Source organism: Sitodiplosis mosellana, unplaced genomic scaffold, assembly GCF_009176505.1.
Source record: "Sitodiplosis mosellana isolate CC-2019 unplaced genomic scaffold, AAFC_SMos_1.0 Smas_scaffold_6191, whole genome shotgun sequence".
In the NCBI taxonomy this organism is placed as follows: domain Eukaryota; kingdom Metazoa; phylum Arthropoda; class Insecta; order Diptera; family Cecidomyiidae; genus Sitodiplosis; species Sitodiplosis mosellana.
In genome coordinates, this window is record NW_022601432.1 from 2,374,480 (window position 1) to 2,390,288 (window position 15,809).

General features: G+C 37.2%; 3 protein-coding genes across 10 annotated transcripts in view; 2 read left to right on the plus strand and 1 right to left on the minus strand.

The window, feature by feature from the left end:
* Positions 1 to 15,809, plus strand: part of LOC129576712 (proteasome subunit beta type-6) — a 50,633-nt gene that overhangs the window by 12,927 nt on the left and 21,897 nt on the right. The window lies entirely within an intron of this gene.
* Positions 1,645 to 10,017, minus strand: LOC129576704 (transcriptional regulator ATRX homolog). 8 transcript variants are annotated; one of them, XM_055462197.1, is made up of 17 exons: positions 9,044 to 9,773; positions 7,321 to 8,474; positions 7,006 to 7,113; positions 6,673 to 6,831; positions 6,046 to 6,260; positions 5,669 to 5,867; positions 5,353 to 5,590; positions 5,072 to 5,252; positions 4,404 to 4,974; positions 3,940 to 4,315; positions 3,462 to 3,840; positions 3,284 to 3,383; positions 2,715 to 3,162; positions 2,460 to 2,635; positions 2,307 to 2,361; positions 2,136 to 2,221; positions 1,645 to 2,008 (listed from the first exon to the last, which is right to left on the minus strand). In XM_055462197.1, exons 2-17 carry the CDS (start codon positions 8,086 to 8,088, stop codon positions 1,892 to 1,894), a joined length of 4,176 nt encoding a protein of 1,391 aa, XP_055318172.1. In that variant the 5' UTR covers positions 8,089 to 8,474; positions 9,044 to 9,773; the 3' UTR covers positions 1,645 to 1,891. The 8 variants fall into 8 exon arrangements, with proteins under 8 accessions (XP_055318172.1, XP_055318168.1, XP_055318171.1 ...); XM_055462193.1 differs by having other exon boundaries at positions 8,646 to 9,429; XM_055462196.1 differs by having other exon boundaries at positions 7,321 to 8,345; positions 9,044 to 9,098.
* LOC129576710 (ubiquitin carboxyl-terminal hydrolase nonstop) lies at positions 10,893 to 15,078 on the plus strand. The gene is made up of 4 exons (XM_055462210.1): positions 10,893 to 12,533; positions 12,769 to 13,004; positions 13,101 to 14,165; positions 14,263 to 15,078. The coding sequence occupies exons 1-4, from the start codon at positions 12,417 to 12,419 to the stop codon at positions 14,303 to 14,305; spliced, it is 1,461 nt and encodes a 486-aa protein (XP_055318185.1). The 5' UTR covers positions 10,893 to 12,416; the 3' UTR covers positions 14,306 to 15,078.

Here is a 15,809-nt window from a genome sequence, read left to right on the forward strand (position 1 = left end):
TTCTCAATATTAAATTTTCATGACTTGATTTCATGTCGATGACGCACGTACACACTCGTCAAGTGCTAATGGAAATATGAGGTTTTGTTTAGAGAAAACGATGACAGTTGTTCACATGTCCCAAACTATTCATTTGCGGCGAAATTTGGCGGTGTTCCGAATTTCCCCACGTTCCGAATTTCCCCACCTTCCCCTACTAAATTTCCCGAAAATCGTACTAAATTTTAGTATTAGAAATTTGATTGGTACCTAATTACTTGAGTAATATGATTGATATTGACATCATTACGAAGGTACTTACAGTAACTCTGAACTTTTTCTTTGTTTTATGCAGCCAATCGCTAAATTGGCGTTGACATCCCAGTTTTTGAGAAATCACACAAAATGACAGATAAAGAGTGATTACGTCCGTACAGAAACCAGCTTACAAAGGGAAATTGATATGTTTCCAAGTTAAGACTCAGAAAATATCTTTCATCATTGCCACATTGAACCTACCTCTTGCAATCCTTTTGACAATTGATGCTAGAATTGGCCGTTGTTCCGAATTGAAACCTGACAATTGACTGTTGTTCCTGAAATCGATTGAAGTTGACACTGCGCAACTACATTCAATATGAACACAATTGCTACAATTAAAACCATCTATTCTTCTGATTTACTGATGATACCCACCAATGTATTTATTTTCATTATCTTTTTTTTTCGTTTCTCAAGATTTTTGTTTTTTTTGTGTAATGAATTTTCGGTATAAATCATATTATGCTGTGAAATTTGATAGAAAAAAAAAGAAAAATCAAGATGATTCTGTTATGGAATAAAACATTTTGCTGCAAACAAATATGTTGTATTGAGTGAAAGAATGTTGGAATTAAATTTGCTTAAAAAACCAATAAAAAAAAAAGAGAATTGGATGAGCTAAACTTGCATTTTAACATAAGTTAAACCTATTTCAAATGTAATAATTTAAATTTTATTTTGGGCTCAATGTTTCGATATTTGTATATATCTGGGTATTTTTTTTCTTCTTCATGTGCTAGTTTTTTGAATTGTTGAATTTTTTTAAATGTGTCTTTTCCGGGCTTCTCTTATTCATATAAGTTTCTCAGTACCGTTTTTTTCTCGTTTGTTTGTTCATTTTTTTTTTCTCTTTTATTGATTTCTCTTCCATTTACGTATCACAAATCTTCGCTGAAAATGATTCCTTGTATGAGGACGTTAATTTTTTTTTTGCGAAGACATAAACTATCTTAAAATTTCCTGTACTGAATTTTTTTTTCTTTGTTTTTTTTATTATTGAGAGGAAATCAATCAATCGCAATTTCGGGCCGGCACCAACACGTACTTTTTTCTCCGAACTCAATGAAACAATTGAAAGAGTACACATTTTATGTTTATATAATTAATTGGTTTTGAATGGGATCCGTTGCGAATGTGTCATCGAATATGAGTCAAGTGGCCACGATGTTTTTTTTTGGATGAAATGACGTTGTCTCAAGAATGAAGTGGTTTCGGAAGAGTATTACGGATTGGTTAGCACTGACCGTAATTCGGATGTTGTGTTACGTATAACACAAAATTGTGTTTAATCAACATTCGACACGGATTTGTGGGTTCTAATAATAAATACAAATATTCCAAGGATTTTCTGTTTTCTTTTTCTTTTCGTATGGTTTTTGATTCAAAGTTATGTTTCATGTGTTGGCTTGTGTGTCAACAGAACGAAAAATGTATTGTTTTCAATTGAAAGCCAAAGTAAAAACAAAAGAGATCGATTTTAGATCCAAATTTCAATTTGCACTGGCAAATTTAAGCCTGGCGGTTAAACGGGTTGCTGTTGTTGTTGTTGTTGTTGTCATCGGTTATTCAGCTTCTTCGGCTCGAAGCTCGTTTAATCAATTTCGATTACTTGCGGTTCTACGCGAGGTGCTGGCAATCGTGGATTACCATTGTTTATGTTCATTAGTCTATTTTGTGCCTGCTGAATCAAATGCTGCTGTTGCATATGCTGTTCAGAAGAGAAATGAAAAGAACACACACTTTTTGTTAGTAAAAGGTCTTCATTTCATCATCGATCTATCCAATCAAGGTAGAGTTGTGAAGAATTAAAACAAAAACGTGGACAAATCACTTACAACGGTACTGTTTTGTGGATTTAGTGGAGGTCTGCCTCGTCCGCTGTAGGCTGGCATTATGTGACCAGCTGGTGTTAAATAGCTCCCTTCAAATTAAAAAGAAATATTTTAATATTTTTTTCTGCCCTTCAATATTTATATTTTCGGTTTTCAAAACCATTTCGTTATTACCTTGAGACGGTGCCGCCATTTCAGTTTGCTGGATGAAAAGCAGCTCTTGATAAAACTACAGAAACAACAATAGACAAATTCAATTGAAAAATATTGTTGAGAATTGTGAAGGCTAATTCATCCTTAGCTCAATATTGCTCTAACGCTACTTACCGATGTGTCATTCTTTTCCATCGTTTCATACAAGTGTTTCAGTAGCATAGGAACTATATCCGAAATATTTGAGGTGCCTGGATAGGTACGGCGTGCTTTTATATTAAGCAATTGTAAAAGAATATCCGTACGAAAGCCGAATATATTGTTTGATGTAACTGGTCCAGCGCCTGGTGCTGCAAAATCGCCAAATTTCTATTTAAGTATCTAATCTTCTTGAGTTGATCGTTCGGTGGAGAGAAAAAAAAAACCTACCTCTTTGATACGCTGGATATCCAACGAAGCTCTGTTGTTGAACAGTTGGTCGATTCTTTTCTTCTTCAAACTCCTTCCACGCCGCTTCGATTTCCTCTTTCGACAGCGTTTCTTCCGATTTATTTTCTAGCAGTGAGTCGTGCTCGTGGAACTTCCAAATTCGATCAGGATACTTGTGAAGCTGTTCGGCGAACAATCGATCTTTAGGCAGTTTAGGCCGTATTGGATCACCTTCTGGATCAATATTTTCAATGTTGTACAACTCATTCAAATCGTTCTCTTTGTAATGTCGATCGATTTGATGCTCATCGATGACACGCTTCGAAATTGCCAATTTGGTCACTTGTCTCTCGTAGATCTTCTCTTCCATTGTGCCGAGCGCAATGAAACGGTAAATGTAACACGGTTTCTTCTGACCGAAACGGTATACACGGAAAATACTTTGAATCTAAGAAATGGAACAATATCAAGATTAGAACGAACCCTAAGAGCTTGCGACATTGGGTGAAAAATAAATGGAAAATGCGATTAAAAAAAAAGACCAAAATGGAAAAGATTCGATTCCTTACATCATGAGATGGATTCCATGAAGCGTCGAAGATAATAACTCGATTCGCTGCCACTAAATTGATACCCAAGCCACCAGCTCGTGTCGAAATCAAAAAGAGTCTGCAGATAAAATTAGAGATTGGCGAAAACAAATTCGAAAATGATTTTCATCAAAAAAGAGCTGTATTTTGTACTCACCTTGCTTTTGAGTTTTCCTCACTGTTGAAACTGATGCAGTTGGCATTCCGTGTTTCGATATTTGTTGAACCATCCAAACGGAAGTAATCAAGACCACGTGCCCAGCTGCCGGTAAAGCCGCCCAGTTTGGCATCGGGATTGGGGTTTTGTGTGTTTTCGTCGATCATCGCCAAAAAGTGTTCGATGACGTCGAGCGAAAAGAGACTCTGCGAGAACACTAGCAATTTATCACCGCATGCCTCACATTCAGCCAATATCGAGAATAACAGCATCAATTTGCCGGAGTATTCGATATTATTCAATTCCTCCTCAGGGCACAATGGCATCCACCATTCGGTTGGATTCTCTTCCTTTATCGGCTCAATTGGCTCCGGATCGACTAATGAAAAAATGGGGGGAGGGGGGAAAAGAACGATTCGATTGTAAAATTGTGTACTCTGTTCTAATATTCAACTTGTGATGGGAAATCTTCACTAACAATCTCTGGCATTGGCTCTGGTTCGGCGTGCCTGTGCCTGTGCCTGTGACTTTTTGCTGTTTGATGGTTTGTCTGAGTGAACCGATTGCACTGATGACCCATTTGATGATGATGAGCTGTCCGATGCGCTGTTTTCCATTTCGGAATCATCTTCATCGTCTTCGTCATCGATGAAATCTTTGAGCGAACCTTCTTCTTCTTCATCATCACTTGCCATAAACCTTTTCTTTTGTGCCATTTGCTCGTAACGATCACTATTGTATCGCAGTACACGAGGATGTGTCCAGATTCGTTGCAAATTCTGGAAATCTTGGAACAAAATTGATGACCGTGTCTTGCCAAATTCGCTTTGAGCCGGTCTGTTGGCCATGTAATACTGCAATTTATTTTTTTTTTTCGGGTACAATCAATTAGTCTTTGTCTTACGGAATAAAAACCAGTCGTGGTTTAAATGGCGCTCTTACCTTGTATAGATCAACCTGAAGTTTGGTCATTCGAATGTAAAGCACGTACTCTTGTTTAGGCGGTAGGAATGGTGCGAGCACGGAATAGTCTCGACGTTGTACGCAACCATCGAGCAATTTGTGAAGAATGTGCGACCGGCGCTTCATCATCTGAATATCAAAGGGCGTTGAGTCGGTGTATTGGCCGTTTGTGATTGGATTCACAAAACGATTCAAATACTCATTGTATTTTCCAAGTAAATTCGGTTTCACAAATTGCACCATACAATAGTATTCATTGAGATTGTTTTGAAGTGGGGTACCGGTCAGAACGATGCGACGCAACGAACGAATTCGATTGACGGCCTTGCTCAGCGATGTTTTGGAATTTTTCAATAAATGACCTTCGTCGCATACGACCAAATCGGGTCCTGGATCCACTAAACTCTCTTGAAAGATGTCCCGTTGCTTTTTTCGAATCCGTGTACTTTCGCTCGACAAATTTCGGAACATATCATAGCCCAAAATAAGTACACCGCCCTCTTTGTGCCATTCATTGATTCGATTTGCCCGTTCCAAATTTTGTTTGTATCTAAAATCCAGGTAGAGGGAGAGGGAGGGAAGAGAGACAATGAATTAGACATTTGTGCATCATTTTGATGGAACATTCACGCGGTCTCGATGCTTACTTGGAAATTTCAAAAATTTCAATGTTTCGATTGTGGCCACAATGGCGTAGCCAAATTTTAAATTCGTTCACCCAATTCAGAACCGTGCTCACTGGGCATATGATCAATACCTTCTCCACGCCCGTTTCCTCACTGTTCGTCAATAGTGTATGCACTAACGCAACGACTTGTAACGTTTTACCTGTAATTACAATGCAAAATCATTTGATAACCATTTATTTTCATGCGGGTGATATTTTGCAATGTAGAGTATGGTAAATAGAATATGATTTCAAACTAACCAAGACCCATGCAATGGGCCAAAATGCAACCGCCACCATGGTTTTCGTTGATCTTCTCAATCGATTCGAAGCATGCATCCCACATGAACTTAACACCTTGCCCTTGATGCGGTTTCAGCTTTTTCACTAGTTTTCTATCCACCGAAATCAATTCCTCCTTTGTTTCGGGATCAAAATCCAATACCAATTTGTCAAGCTCACTTATCTCCTCCAGTTTGTTATCGTACATTTCGTTGTACTAAAATTTTTCGAAATCGAATCAGTGAAAAATTTATAGAACACATTACTTAAACTCTTTATCGGTGTCATTATTTACCAATTTTTGCCGTTCTTCGATACGCTTCTTGCGTTCGGCCTCACGTTTGGCAGCCTCTTTTGTTTCCACCTCCAAATCGGCACTTCGTATCACCTTGCGGATATTTTTTCGGCCATGTTTCTTTGGCGTACCCATCTCCCCATCATCGTCACTGCTGCTCGAATTCTTTCTGATTCGCTTGCGACGTCTGTGTTTCGCACTATTTCAAAAGAATCAAATCGTTTACACATTGTCGTTTGCAGTGTAACTTTTTCGTATATTTTTTTGTTGATTCAAAAGTTAACCACATTTCCATGAAATCGTTAAATTTTTTCTCCGTTTCTTTATCCAATTAATTTCAAAAATCGATTCAGCCATTGTTCATAATAATAACTTACGGTTTGGGATAATCTTCATCGTCATCATCATCATCATTGCTGCTCTTCTTGACGGCCACTTGACGTTTTCGCTTCATTCGGATGTCCTCTTCGCTTTCGTTACTTTTACTCTCTTCAATTTCATCTTCTGAATTGGATGCACCGTTCGAATCGGTGACATCGGTCGATGATTTCGGCACATTCTTTTTCCGCATTTTCCTCTTGTTGTTCTCAACCTATTGAATCAGTCAAAATCATTCCAGAAAAAAAAATCAATTAGAACTAATGAACTCAACACAGATTTCTCTTTTTATTCAAAACAAACAAAAAAACCAATTTGAACAAAACAATGGCTTGATTGTCGCTAACATGTGCTCGATGGAATGGATTGGCACGTGCTTTGCATCGAAAGAAAAAGTGCGACGCTGAAATAAAACGGTATCGTATTCACAAAATTCGGATCGTTGGTTATAGAAAATGACCGGATTTTTTTTTTTGAATGTCACACTACTGGTGTTTCGATTGGATTCGATTTGTTGGGGCTCTAACACGTTCGGTTTGTTTGAATGCACGAAATTGTGTGTATGTATTAGTTTCTATTCAAAAATGAATGCATTGTGTTTATATTGAAAATCGGTGTATGCTTACTGAGTCGTCGGTGTCGTTGATGTCGTTTTGGTTGTCGCTTTCAGAGGAAATATTGTAGCGCAATGGTTTTTGTTTCTTTATGCGATCTGATCTCTTATTCTGTTTGACAGATTGTCTTGAGCGCTTCGAAGTGGTCGGTTCACAGTTGTCACTTAGTTTCTAGAACAACGAACAATAGTTGGATTGATTGAAGGTTTGTTTTTGGATTAATCTCAACAAAACATCAGATTGTGTATTCACAATTGATTGTATTCAAACGAAGGAAATCTTGTCATTCGTTTTCTCTCTCTCTCTCTCTCTCTCTTCCTTTCTCAAATTGCATCAATCTGTTACCTGTTTTTTGGCTTGATTTCTTTTCAACTTGACAACACTGTCATCGGTTGCATCACTACTTCCATCACTTAATAAGCGCTTTGTGCTTGATTTCGATTTCGATTGTTTCTATAAGGATATAACGAAACAAATCGATTCCGGTTTAAATCAACATGAAAAAAAAAGAAGTAAATAACTGGACACGAAATGGAAATAAAATGGATTTGAATGGGCAACTGGCAATTGAATAAATCTCGTCTCTCGCAGAAGAAAACAATTTCTTTTTTTTTTAGTTGAAACATTTAGAGAATGAAAATTGGTTAGATTTATGTGTACCTCAGTGTTTCGATGTGTTTTTTCACGTGATACAATGACATTTTGGTCTCGATCACGAATTTCGATAAGATTGTACTGTTTGAGAAGCGGTTCCAAATTGGATGGCAGTTTATTTAATCGAACTTTAACCGAAAGGATTTCTTGGTGTGAACGGTGTACTTTTGATTTGTGCTTTGGCTTTTGTCGCACCATTGTACCGGCATCATCGCTGTCCGACTCATTCGAACTAATGTCAATACAACTTGGTTTGCGACGCTTCTTTGAAAATCGTCTCTTTGGACCTGGCTTGTTATTTGTCTTGATGATATCAGCGAGTGGCTGATCACTTGAATCTGAACTTATTTCGACCGATTGACACTGTGAATTTGAATTTGTTGTATGCGTATACGACAACAATTTTTCCAATGGCACTAACTTTATTTTACTAACATTATTCACAACATTGTTTTCAGCATTTTCTGCATTTTCATTGTCGGTATCGCTTCGATTTTGTAAACAGTTTGCGGGACTTTTTTCATCATCTTCGTCATCATTATTGTTTTGCGTTTGAGCTTGTGTTTCGTCCATTGATGGCAGTGATAACGGATCCTCTTTCGAACTGTCTACATTTGCAATGGAAGCCGTATCATTTTTTAGGGCATCAAAATCCACTTGCATTAAACTCGCACTCGAATCGCTCTCATTTGAATTGCTGCTTTGAAGTCGTCGATTTCGACGTGGGTTTTTTCGTTCCAACGTCGAATTGCTATGACTACTTTCGCTATCCATTTTTTTCTGCTGTTCTTCTTTTTCTACGCTCAAACTACGGTTTGTTCTTCGTTTTTTTTTTCATACAAACTCAATTGTTTTATGATTTTTGTATATATATATATATGACACGTTTTGTTTGGCGCTATTTCTCAATCACACACTCTTTCTGCTTGTATCGCGCTTTTTTCTCTCTTTTCTAGCTCTTCTGTCAAGTGAACGTAGTTGTCATTCGCAACGAAACTGTCTGTTCGTTTTATTTTGTGTTCCCTTGTGTACTATTTGACAGTCATCAACGTATCAATATTTCAAGATTTTACATCGCATCTTTTTTTTTCTAAACTAGTGAGTTTTTTTTTCCTCGTTCAAGTATTCGCACATAAATTGCAATGCACGCAGTGTTAGCTCTATCGAAGCCCGTCGTAAAGAAATAGTCAAATGAACGATGGGAAATTAATCAACAACAACAGAAACAGAAGAAAAAAAACAATAATGCATATATATATATATATATATATATATATATATATAACGAAAACGAAAAAAAAAACAAATCTATGTATGCACACCAGCCTTACACAATACTAATAGAAGATGATTTGAACAAACGGTGTGTTTGTTTGAGATCTCACTCGAATTCGATGTTTGCTAGATAGTTTGCAGGTTTCTGTGTGTTCACCCGTTCTAACTGACCACTTAAACCATTTTCAAGACGCTGTTTTCTTTTCTTAAAACACTGAAGAAATACACGAAAATTTTGACGGCAAATTAAAATTCACTCTTTGGAATTGGAGATTGATTGAAAACGGCGAAATGGAATCCTTCTTTTGTGTGCGTGTGTGTGTGTGTGTGGTTGGGATCAGTTGAGCATCGAATTCAAAGAAATCGGTCGGACGACAAACAAAAATGTCTGAATGTTTCAGATGAAATTTCGAAGACAAACTCACAATGCCAATCTGAAAATGGTATACCTTACCACTACCAAGACGCTACCGTACGCCCGTGTACAACGTACCGATACACACAATTGTACTGTGACTGCTTCGTTGTTTTTTTTTGTTTTGTATACCTATCCCGGTCTTGCACACTCGCAACACAATGCAGCTTTTGCAATCGAATGTTCGTTCACATTTCAAACGCACCAATACTAGCGCAGCAGCAATTCGACAAGCCGTGGCGCGGCATATAGCAACCGAACTAACACAACGCAACACAAACTTCGAACTGAACAAAAAGTGTAGAAGAATATAGCGAGAAAAAAAAAGTATATTCGAAAAAAAAAACTACCACAGCCAGCACATAGAGTAGAGTTATTTGCAGGCAGCATTTTTTTGTTGTTGTCGCTGCTGCTGCTACTGCTGCTGCTGCTGTGTTCAAAGTAGAAAAATCGACACGAAAATAAAAACAATGAAAATTAAATGAGCAACGAAGGAAAGAGCGAGAGAAAGAAAGAAGCAAAAAAAAAAAATGAAGCCCGAACACCGTTTGCTTCGAAAACGTCCAGCCCGTATCCAAAACGACACGATATCCAATGAAACATTGCCACAATTATCAGCAACAACGTTGGTTTTAAAACAAAATTGATATTTTTTTTCCAACGAATTTTCTTAATTCCCATAAATTTACCACACACAAAACGAAACGAAAAAAAAAATTGCCCAATCAAAGAAAAAATTCCTCAAAATATTATTTGTCTTCTACTTACTGTCCAATGCCACACAATTTATCCGCAAACGCTCTCAAGTTATTTCAAATATTTATTGAATTTTTATTTTTCTGTTTGACACTAGGCTGTTACAGTCGCTATGTGAAGTGCATACTAACGCAGCACATAGCTTTTCACTTTGGTCATGACTCTTCTTTCTATCGTGTGTATACAAGAAGCAAAGCGAAGAGAGGAAAAAAAAAATTCAACAACCTACAGTGAATAAAAACGAGAACGAACAAAAAAAAAAAGTGACATACAGGAAAAAACCAAAAGAAAAAAACAAGCCCGAATGAAATTCGAATATGGAGAATGAATGGTTGACGCAAGTCCAATTTGTTGTGCAATTTACTGAATGACAATTGCCAGTTTTCATTGAAATTCCAAAAAAATCCACACTGTTCCGAACGACGGATGTGTTTAGCATTTGATTTTCATTGCATTCGGGCATTCATTGATGCACAATTCATTCAATTTTCGAATGGCCAATTCTGATTCGTAAACATTTTCACATCTCGCTTGACATTTTCGATCAGCTGCTTTCGGTCGTTTCGAACATCAAACTTTGAGGTTATGTTGCATGTATTGGCCTAGGTAGATAGGTATACATATATACCAAATTATGAGTTGCAAATTCGAACATCCAAAATGCAGGAGAATAGCACAGCACTATAGAAATGTCAAATGTTCGGCAAATTTCTGTCACAAATCATATTGTCAAACTGTGTTTACGTTTTGTTAATTGATTCAATGTTGCTGCGAAAATGCTTTGAATATTGGGAAATAAAATCTATCAAGTCCATGGCAATGGCCAGGGTTTTTTTTTTCTAGATTAGTGATAGATTGAGACACATTTTCTGGTCATTTTAATTACAAATTCAGCATCTTTGTTTTTTTTTTTTACTTTTCAAGCAAAAATACTGACTCGAAGTGGATAATACATGCCCCGATGTGCACCATTTCAGAAAAATCGATGCCACTTCAGCTCTTCTCTGATGACTAACATTTTGCGCTAATAAAATTTTCAATTGCAATTTAATTGCATTTGAAATGTTAATGTTTAAATGCCGCTGCAATGAGCGCTCATGTCAATCAGCGTCAATCGAACCGTGAGTGGACACGAATCGTTCTGCATATAGATCCCAACTACATATGAATAATTTAAAGGTCATAAAATCTATGCCGGAAATATGTAAAGCTTCCATGTTTAAGTGTTACCCTCAGCCAATGATATGCCATGCATAAAGTGCATTATAATTCATGAAACCCATCAAATCCATGGCTAGAATATTCATTAAATAAATTATCACCAGAGATGCAAACGCCCGATGAAAAATGTAAACATTGAATTGATTTTCTAACGCGTAAACGGAACGCATTGAAATGCGTTGGGTATGTCGACATTTTGTCGTTCTTCTTCTTGTTCTTCGCATTCAACTCGACGGCAATTGACAGCTCTCACGAAACGCACCACAAACCGATCGTTTCGTTTGTGGTCAAAATGTGCGTGTGTATTGAAATACAAACGATATAAATGCCGAAACGTTGTATGTGGCGTTGTATGCCTGTGACGTATCATACAGATCGAAGTCGCGACACCAAGTGCCTGTGTACACCAATACACATGCATACGGCAAACCGAATTGTCAGAATCGTGTGCAAGAGGCACACAACGCGTTTTACAAAACAGCTGAGTGGCCGCTGATTCAATGTAGTATGCACACACAAACTTGACTCGTACAACACACACACACACACACACACACACGCAACGGAACACAGTACAGTGTTGAATGCGTGAATTTTCAATGGATGTTGTGTGTTTTTTGAAATTGAGTGTGTTTCTTTTTCTCTCACTCTCTTTCTCTGTATACGTTCGGTTGTTTGAATTTTCATCTGTCAATATTTCGGACTGCGTTCACGCTCACTCACTTTTGTCTCGCGTGAAGACATCAGAGCCACAAGAGAGCTAAGCAGTGAAAACGAAAGAAAGACAGGAAAGAAAAGAGAGAAGGAGAAAGAGAGAGAGAGAGAGAGAGAGAGAGAGAGAGAGAATAAAAACGAGCAGTACCATTAACAGCAGACCGCAGAAGAACACAGACGAGAACTGTAGAGAAGAGAAAGAAAATCAATTGTGTATATTTCATTCCACCATCGAAGTTCAACGGAGTACATAATTTTTTCTTCGTTTCTGTGTGCATTTTCATATATACATATGAACGAAGAGAAAAAAAAGCGAGAGCAATTTTTTGCGTCGACGGAAACTAAATTGAAAAAAAAAACAGTGTGTAAATGATTGTATGTGTGTGTTGTCTATCAAAAGGGACGAATGAGTAGAACCTTTTTTTCTCCGACACAAGAAGAAGAACTTCGGGACGACGACGAGAAAAAAAACACAAGAGAAAAGAAAAACGCCACCAGAATCGGACTCGATCGACTGAACGTGTTATTTTCGAGGGATCGAAATCCTCACATTGTTTTTCTTTTATTTAAAAAAAAATTACGGACCACAAGGTGAATCGAATGAACGACAAGGCACTGATTGCAAACAACACAATTCATTAGATCCAAGAGAATCACATCGACTGAAATTGATACTAGATAAACGACAGAATCAAGGAGGCAAGCATAAGATACATAAATTATGAACGCTTCATGCGAACATTTTAGCGAGTACTTTAAAGAATTTGGACCAACTGCTTTCAATGTCATCCATGGAATATTCAGTACGTGCGTATCGCAAGAGGCGCGACGACAAAAGGTGAGTACGATCTTTGCAATATCCAACTTTATTTGTATGGTGGCGTACTCTTGGCTGACTGAGATTATGTGCGATGTGAAAAGTTAAAATTCGGAGTCACATCTCATAACTCGCAATTCGTAAAAATGAGCCCAATCGAATCAAGTCTACATTTATTGTGCCCTGGCTTATTTACTTGCTGCATTTCGAACTGTGTATCACTTTAACGTCAATGTACAATGTAATTTCGTTTTAGGCATTATCATGTTTATGTTACACATGCGGTAGCTCTGGACCGCAGCTCTATTCCTGTCTGCACTGTATACACTTTGGATGCAGAGGCCCACACATAATGGAACACTTGGAAACAAAACGACACAATATTGCACTTGAACTAGGCTTTGGTATGATCTATTGTCATGCGTGCCGTGACTTTGTTTACGATCCCGAATGTTATGCAATGGCAGAGAAACACTTACGAAAAGAAGCCAGGTAAAATATGAGATGTTTTCGTCAATTTCGCCTACTTCTCTCGCAATGTGCTGACTCTATTTGTTTTTCAAAAACATTTCTTTCGCATTCGAATAGGAGTTTAAATAAAAGCATTTCATGGCGACCATGGACAACAACTAGCAATAGCATCGATGCATTACTTCAGTATCCACGACGGCGATACATGAGCTCATTGACAACGATCGGTTTGCGTGGCTTACTGAATTTGGGCTCCACCTGTTTCATGAACTGCATTTTTCAAGCGCTTATTCATACACCATTACTTCATCGTTATTTTATATCGGAACGGCATGAGTGCTCACCAAAAATGTCGGCCAGATGTTTGGTATGCGAAATATCGCGTCTATTTCAGGAATTTTATTCGGGCGCCAAAGGTCCGATTTCGTTGCATCGTTTGTTACATTTAATTTGGAATCATGCACGACATTTAGCCGGCTATGAGCAACAAGATGCCCATGAATTTTTTATCGCCACACTCGATATATTGCATCATCATTGTAAAAATGCACAGACTGCCAGTGAAAAAGAGAAAGACAAACGTGACGGATTGGCAACGAACAATCCGACCAAATGTAGTTGCATTATCGATCAAATATTTACGGGACGATTACAGAGTGATGTGGTGTGTCAATCGTGTCAGGGTGTATCGACAACGATCGATCCATTCTGGGATATATCGCTTGATTTGGGCGAAGTACAACAGGGTTGTGGCCCACCAAAATCGTTAATTGACTGCCTTGAACGTTTTACACGCGCCGAACATCTCGGTTCAAGCGCCAAAATTAAATGCTCCTCATGCAAAACGTATCAAGAATCAACGAAACAATTGTCAATGCGTACGCTGCCAATTGTGGCCAGTTTCCATTTGAAACGTTTCGAACATTCCAGTTCAGTGAATAAGAAAATTTCAACGTTTATTTCATTTCCGTCCGAATTGGATATGACACCGTTTATGGCGCAACGCATTGACGATCGCAGCGGTGATTGCCGATACTCACTGTATGCCGTCATAAATCACATTGGATCACTCGATATTGGTCACTACACCGCCTATGTTCGGCATCACAAAGATGTCTGGGTTAAATGTGATGATCATATTATTACGTTGGCTACACTAAAACAAGTATTAGATAGCGAAGGGTGAGTTGCCGAACATTTTATCACATTCATTTGGCCAAACATTGCGATCCACATTTCAATGTTATTCATCTTGTTTTTTTTTCTCTTGATCTTTCAGATACATGTTGTTCTATCACAAGAAAATTCTCGAGTTCGAGTGAATCACATACATTGCTGGGATTGGCGATTGATCGAATTCGGAGCTCTCTTTTTCCTCTACATTTTTTCATTTGTTTTATCTGTTTTATCGTCCCTTGAACGTTATTCTGTTTGTTCATTTGTCATCGTAACAACAACAACAAACAAAACAAAAAACACTTATCTATTCTAGCTAATTTATCTATTTTACCGACTATTCTTCCGCTGACTGTACAAAGGCTGCGCAGCAAAAGACAAGAACGAAACAATTAATTGATCCATTATTTTTTTTCGGGGAAATTGGAACAATGATATTTACACAATAATGTCAAGACAAATGAAAAATTAAAAGAAAACACAACAAAAATATGGAACAAATTCATAATGAGAATTTGGACACAACAGAGAAGAAAACAATTAATAATAAAATAGTTGCGAATTTTTGACGTGGTTTTCACCGAATTGTCGTCTATGGATAGAAATGAATAAGAAAACAATGTCTGAACCGCTTTTGCAGCGTATCCATTGATTCTTTTAATTCAAACGCTAAACTTATACCTAAATGTGATTTTTCTACATCAATACACGAAATTCTCACACAGAGTATACATGCAAAATACATGCGAAACATGTAAAAGTGCATAAACAAAACATATTAAATGAGAATGAATTCAATTCTTTTTTTTTATTGATATTTATTTTTTTTAAACTATTGTTTACTATCATTAACTTGATGCGACATTAGATTTTGTAATCTCGTAAAATTTAGAAAATGAAGAAATATCCATCGAATCCATCTGCTCGACTTGAATCATTTTTTTTTCTTCATTTAAACCCTGTCTGAATGTTTCTTGGTTCCATTTCAGTTTGATATATTTATTCGAAAACTGAGACTTCACTTCATTTGCATTGCCTTTAAAAGTATAATGAACTGGTTATATGACCAGCAAAACAGTGAGTATTTTTTCGGGTCATGTAATTACGTCGTCATAGGCATTTACCCATTGGCAAAACCATCTCAAAACAATGATTTTTATTTACTTAACTTAGAGTTTTTAATTTGTTACTGCAATTTTCAGTGGTATATTTATTCAATCTGAAAAAGCAATTAGATTGTGTAATTGCTGCTTTGGTGGCCATGACGTAAATGATATACATTTTTAGTACCAAATCAATGTCTTACAATGGGGTTAATGCACGTAGAAAAGATGCCTAAGTGGTTTGCCGCTAGTAAAAAAGTGAACGATCACAGCATCTCATCATTTACAATATTCCTTAGGTATAAACCCATTTTCAATCATTGTCCACACATATTTGCTTTTTCTCAAAACATATCCCACATTTCCTAACCCAACACTTGATGATCTTGAGATATTTTTTTATTGTTCCCGAGCTTTCTAGAACTAGGAATAAATTTTTTACAAGCAGCTTTGTCAAGCGGTGCTTTGCAGAGTAACGTCTGTTTGCTCACTTCGATTGTAGTTAGAATAAAAGCCAATAGATGGCTGACTCACGACATTTCCTAAG

What these genes read in the sequence shown, in the direction of transcription:
- LOC129576704 (XM_055462197.1), bottom strand. Translation starts at nt 8,088, where the DNA reads ATGGATAGCGAAAGTAGTCATAGCAATTCGACGTTGGAACGAAAAAAC. An exon ending in TCGAAGAACGGCAAAAATTG is followed by an intron (nt 5,591 to 5,668) that starts GTAAATAATGAC and finishes GAAAAATTTTAG; the next exon opens with TACAACGAAATGTACGATAA. An exon ending in GGCCCATTGCATGGGTCTTG is followed by an intron (nt 5,253 to 5,352) that starts GTTAGTTTGAAA and finishes TTGTAATTACAG; the next exon opens with GTAAAACGTTACAAGTCGTT.
- LOC129576710 (XM_055462210.1), top strand. Translation starts at nt 12,417, where the DNA reads ATGAACGCTTCATGCGAACATTTTAGCGAGTACTTTAAAGAATTTGGA. An exon ending in CACTTACGAAAAGAAGCCAG is followed by an intron (nt 13,005 to 13,100) that starts GTAAAATATGAG and finishes GCATTCGAATAG; the next exon opens with GAGTTTAAATAAAAGCATTT. An exon ending in CAAGTATTAGATAGCGAAGG is followed by an intron (nt 14,166 to 14,262) that starts GTGAGTTGCCGA and finishes TTGATCTTTCAG; the next exon opens with ATACATGTTGTTCTATCACA.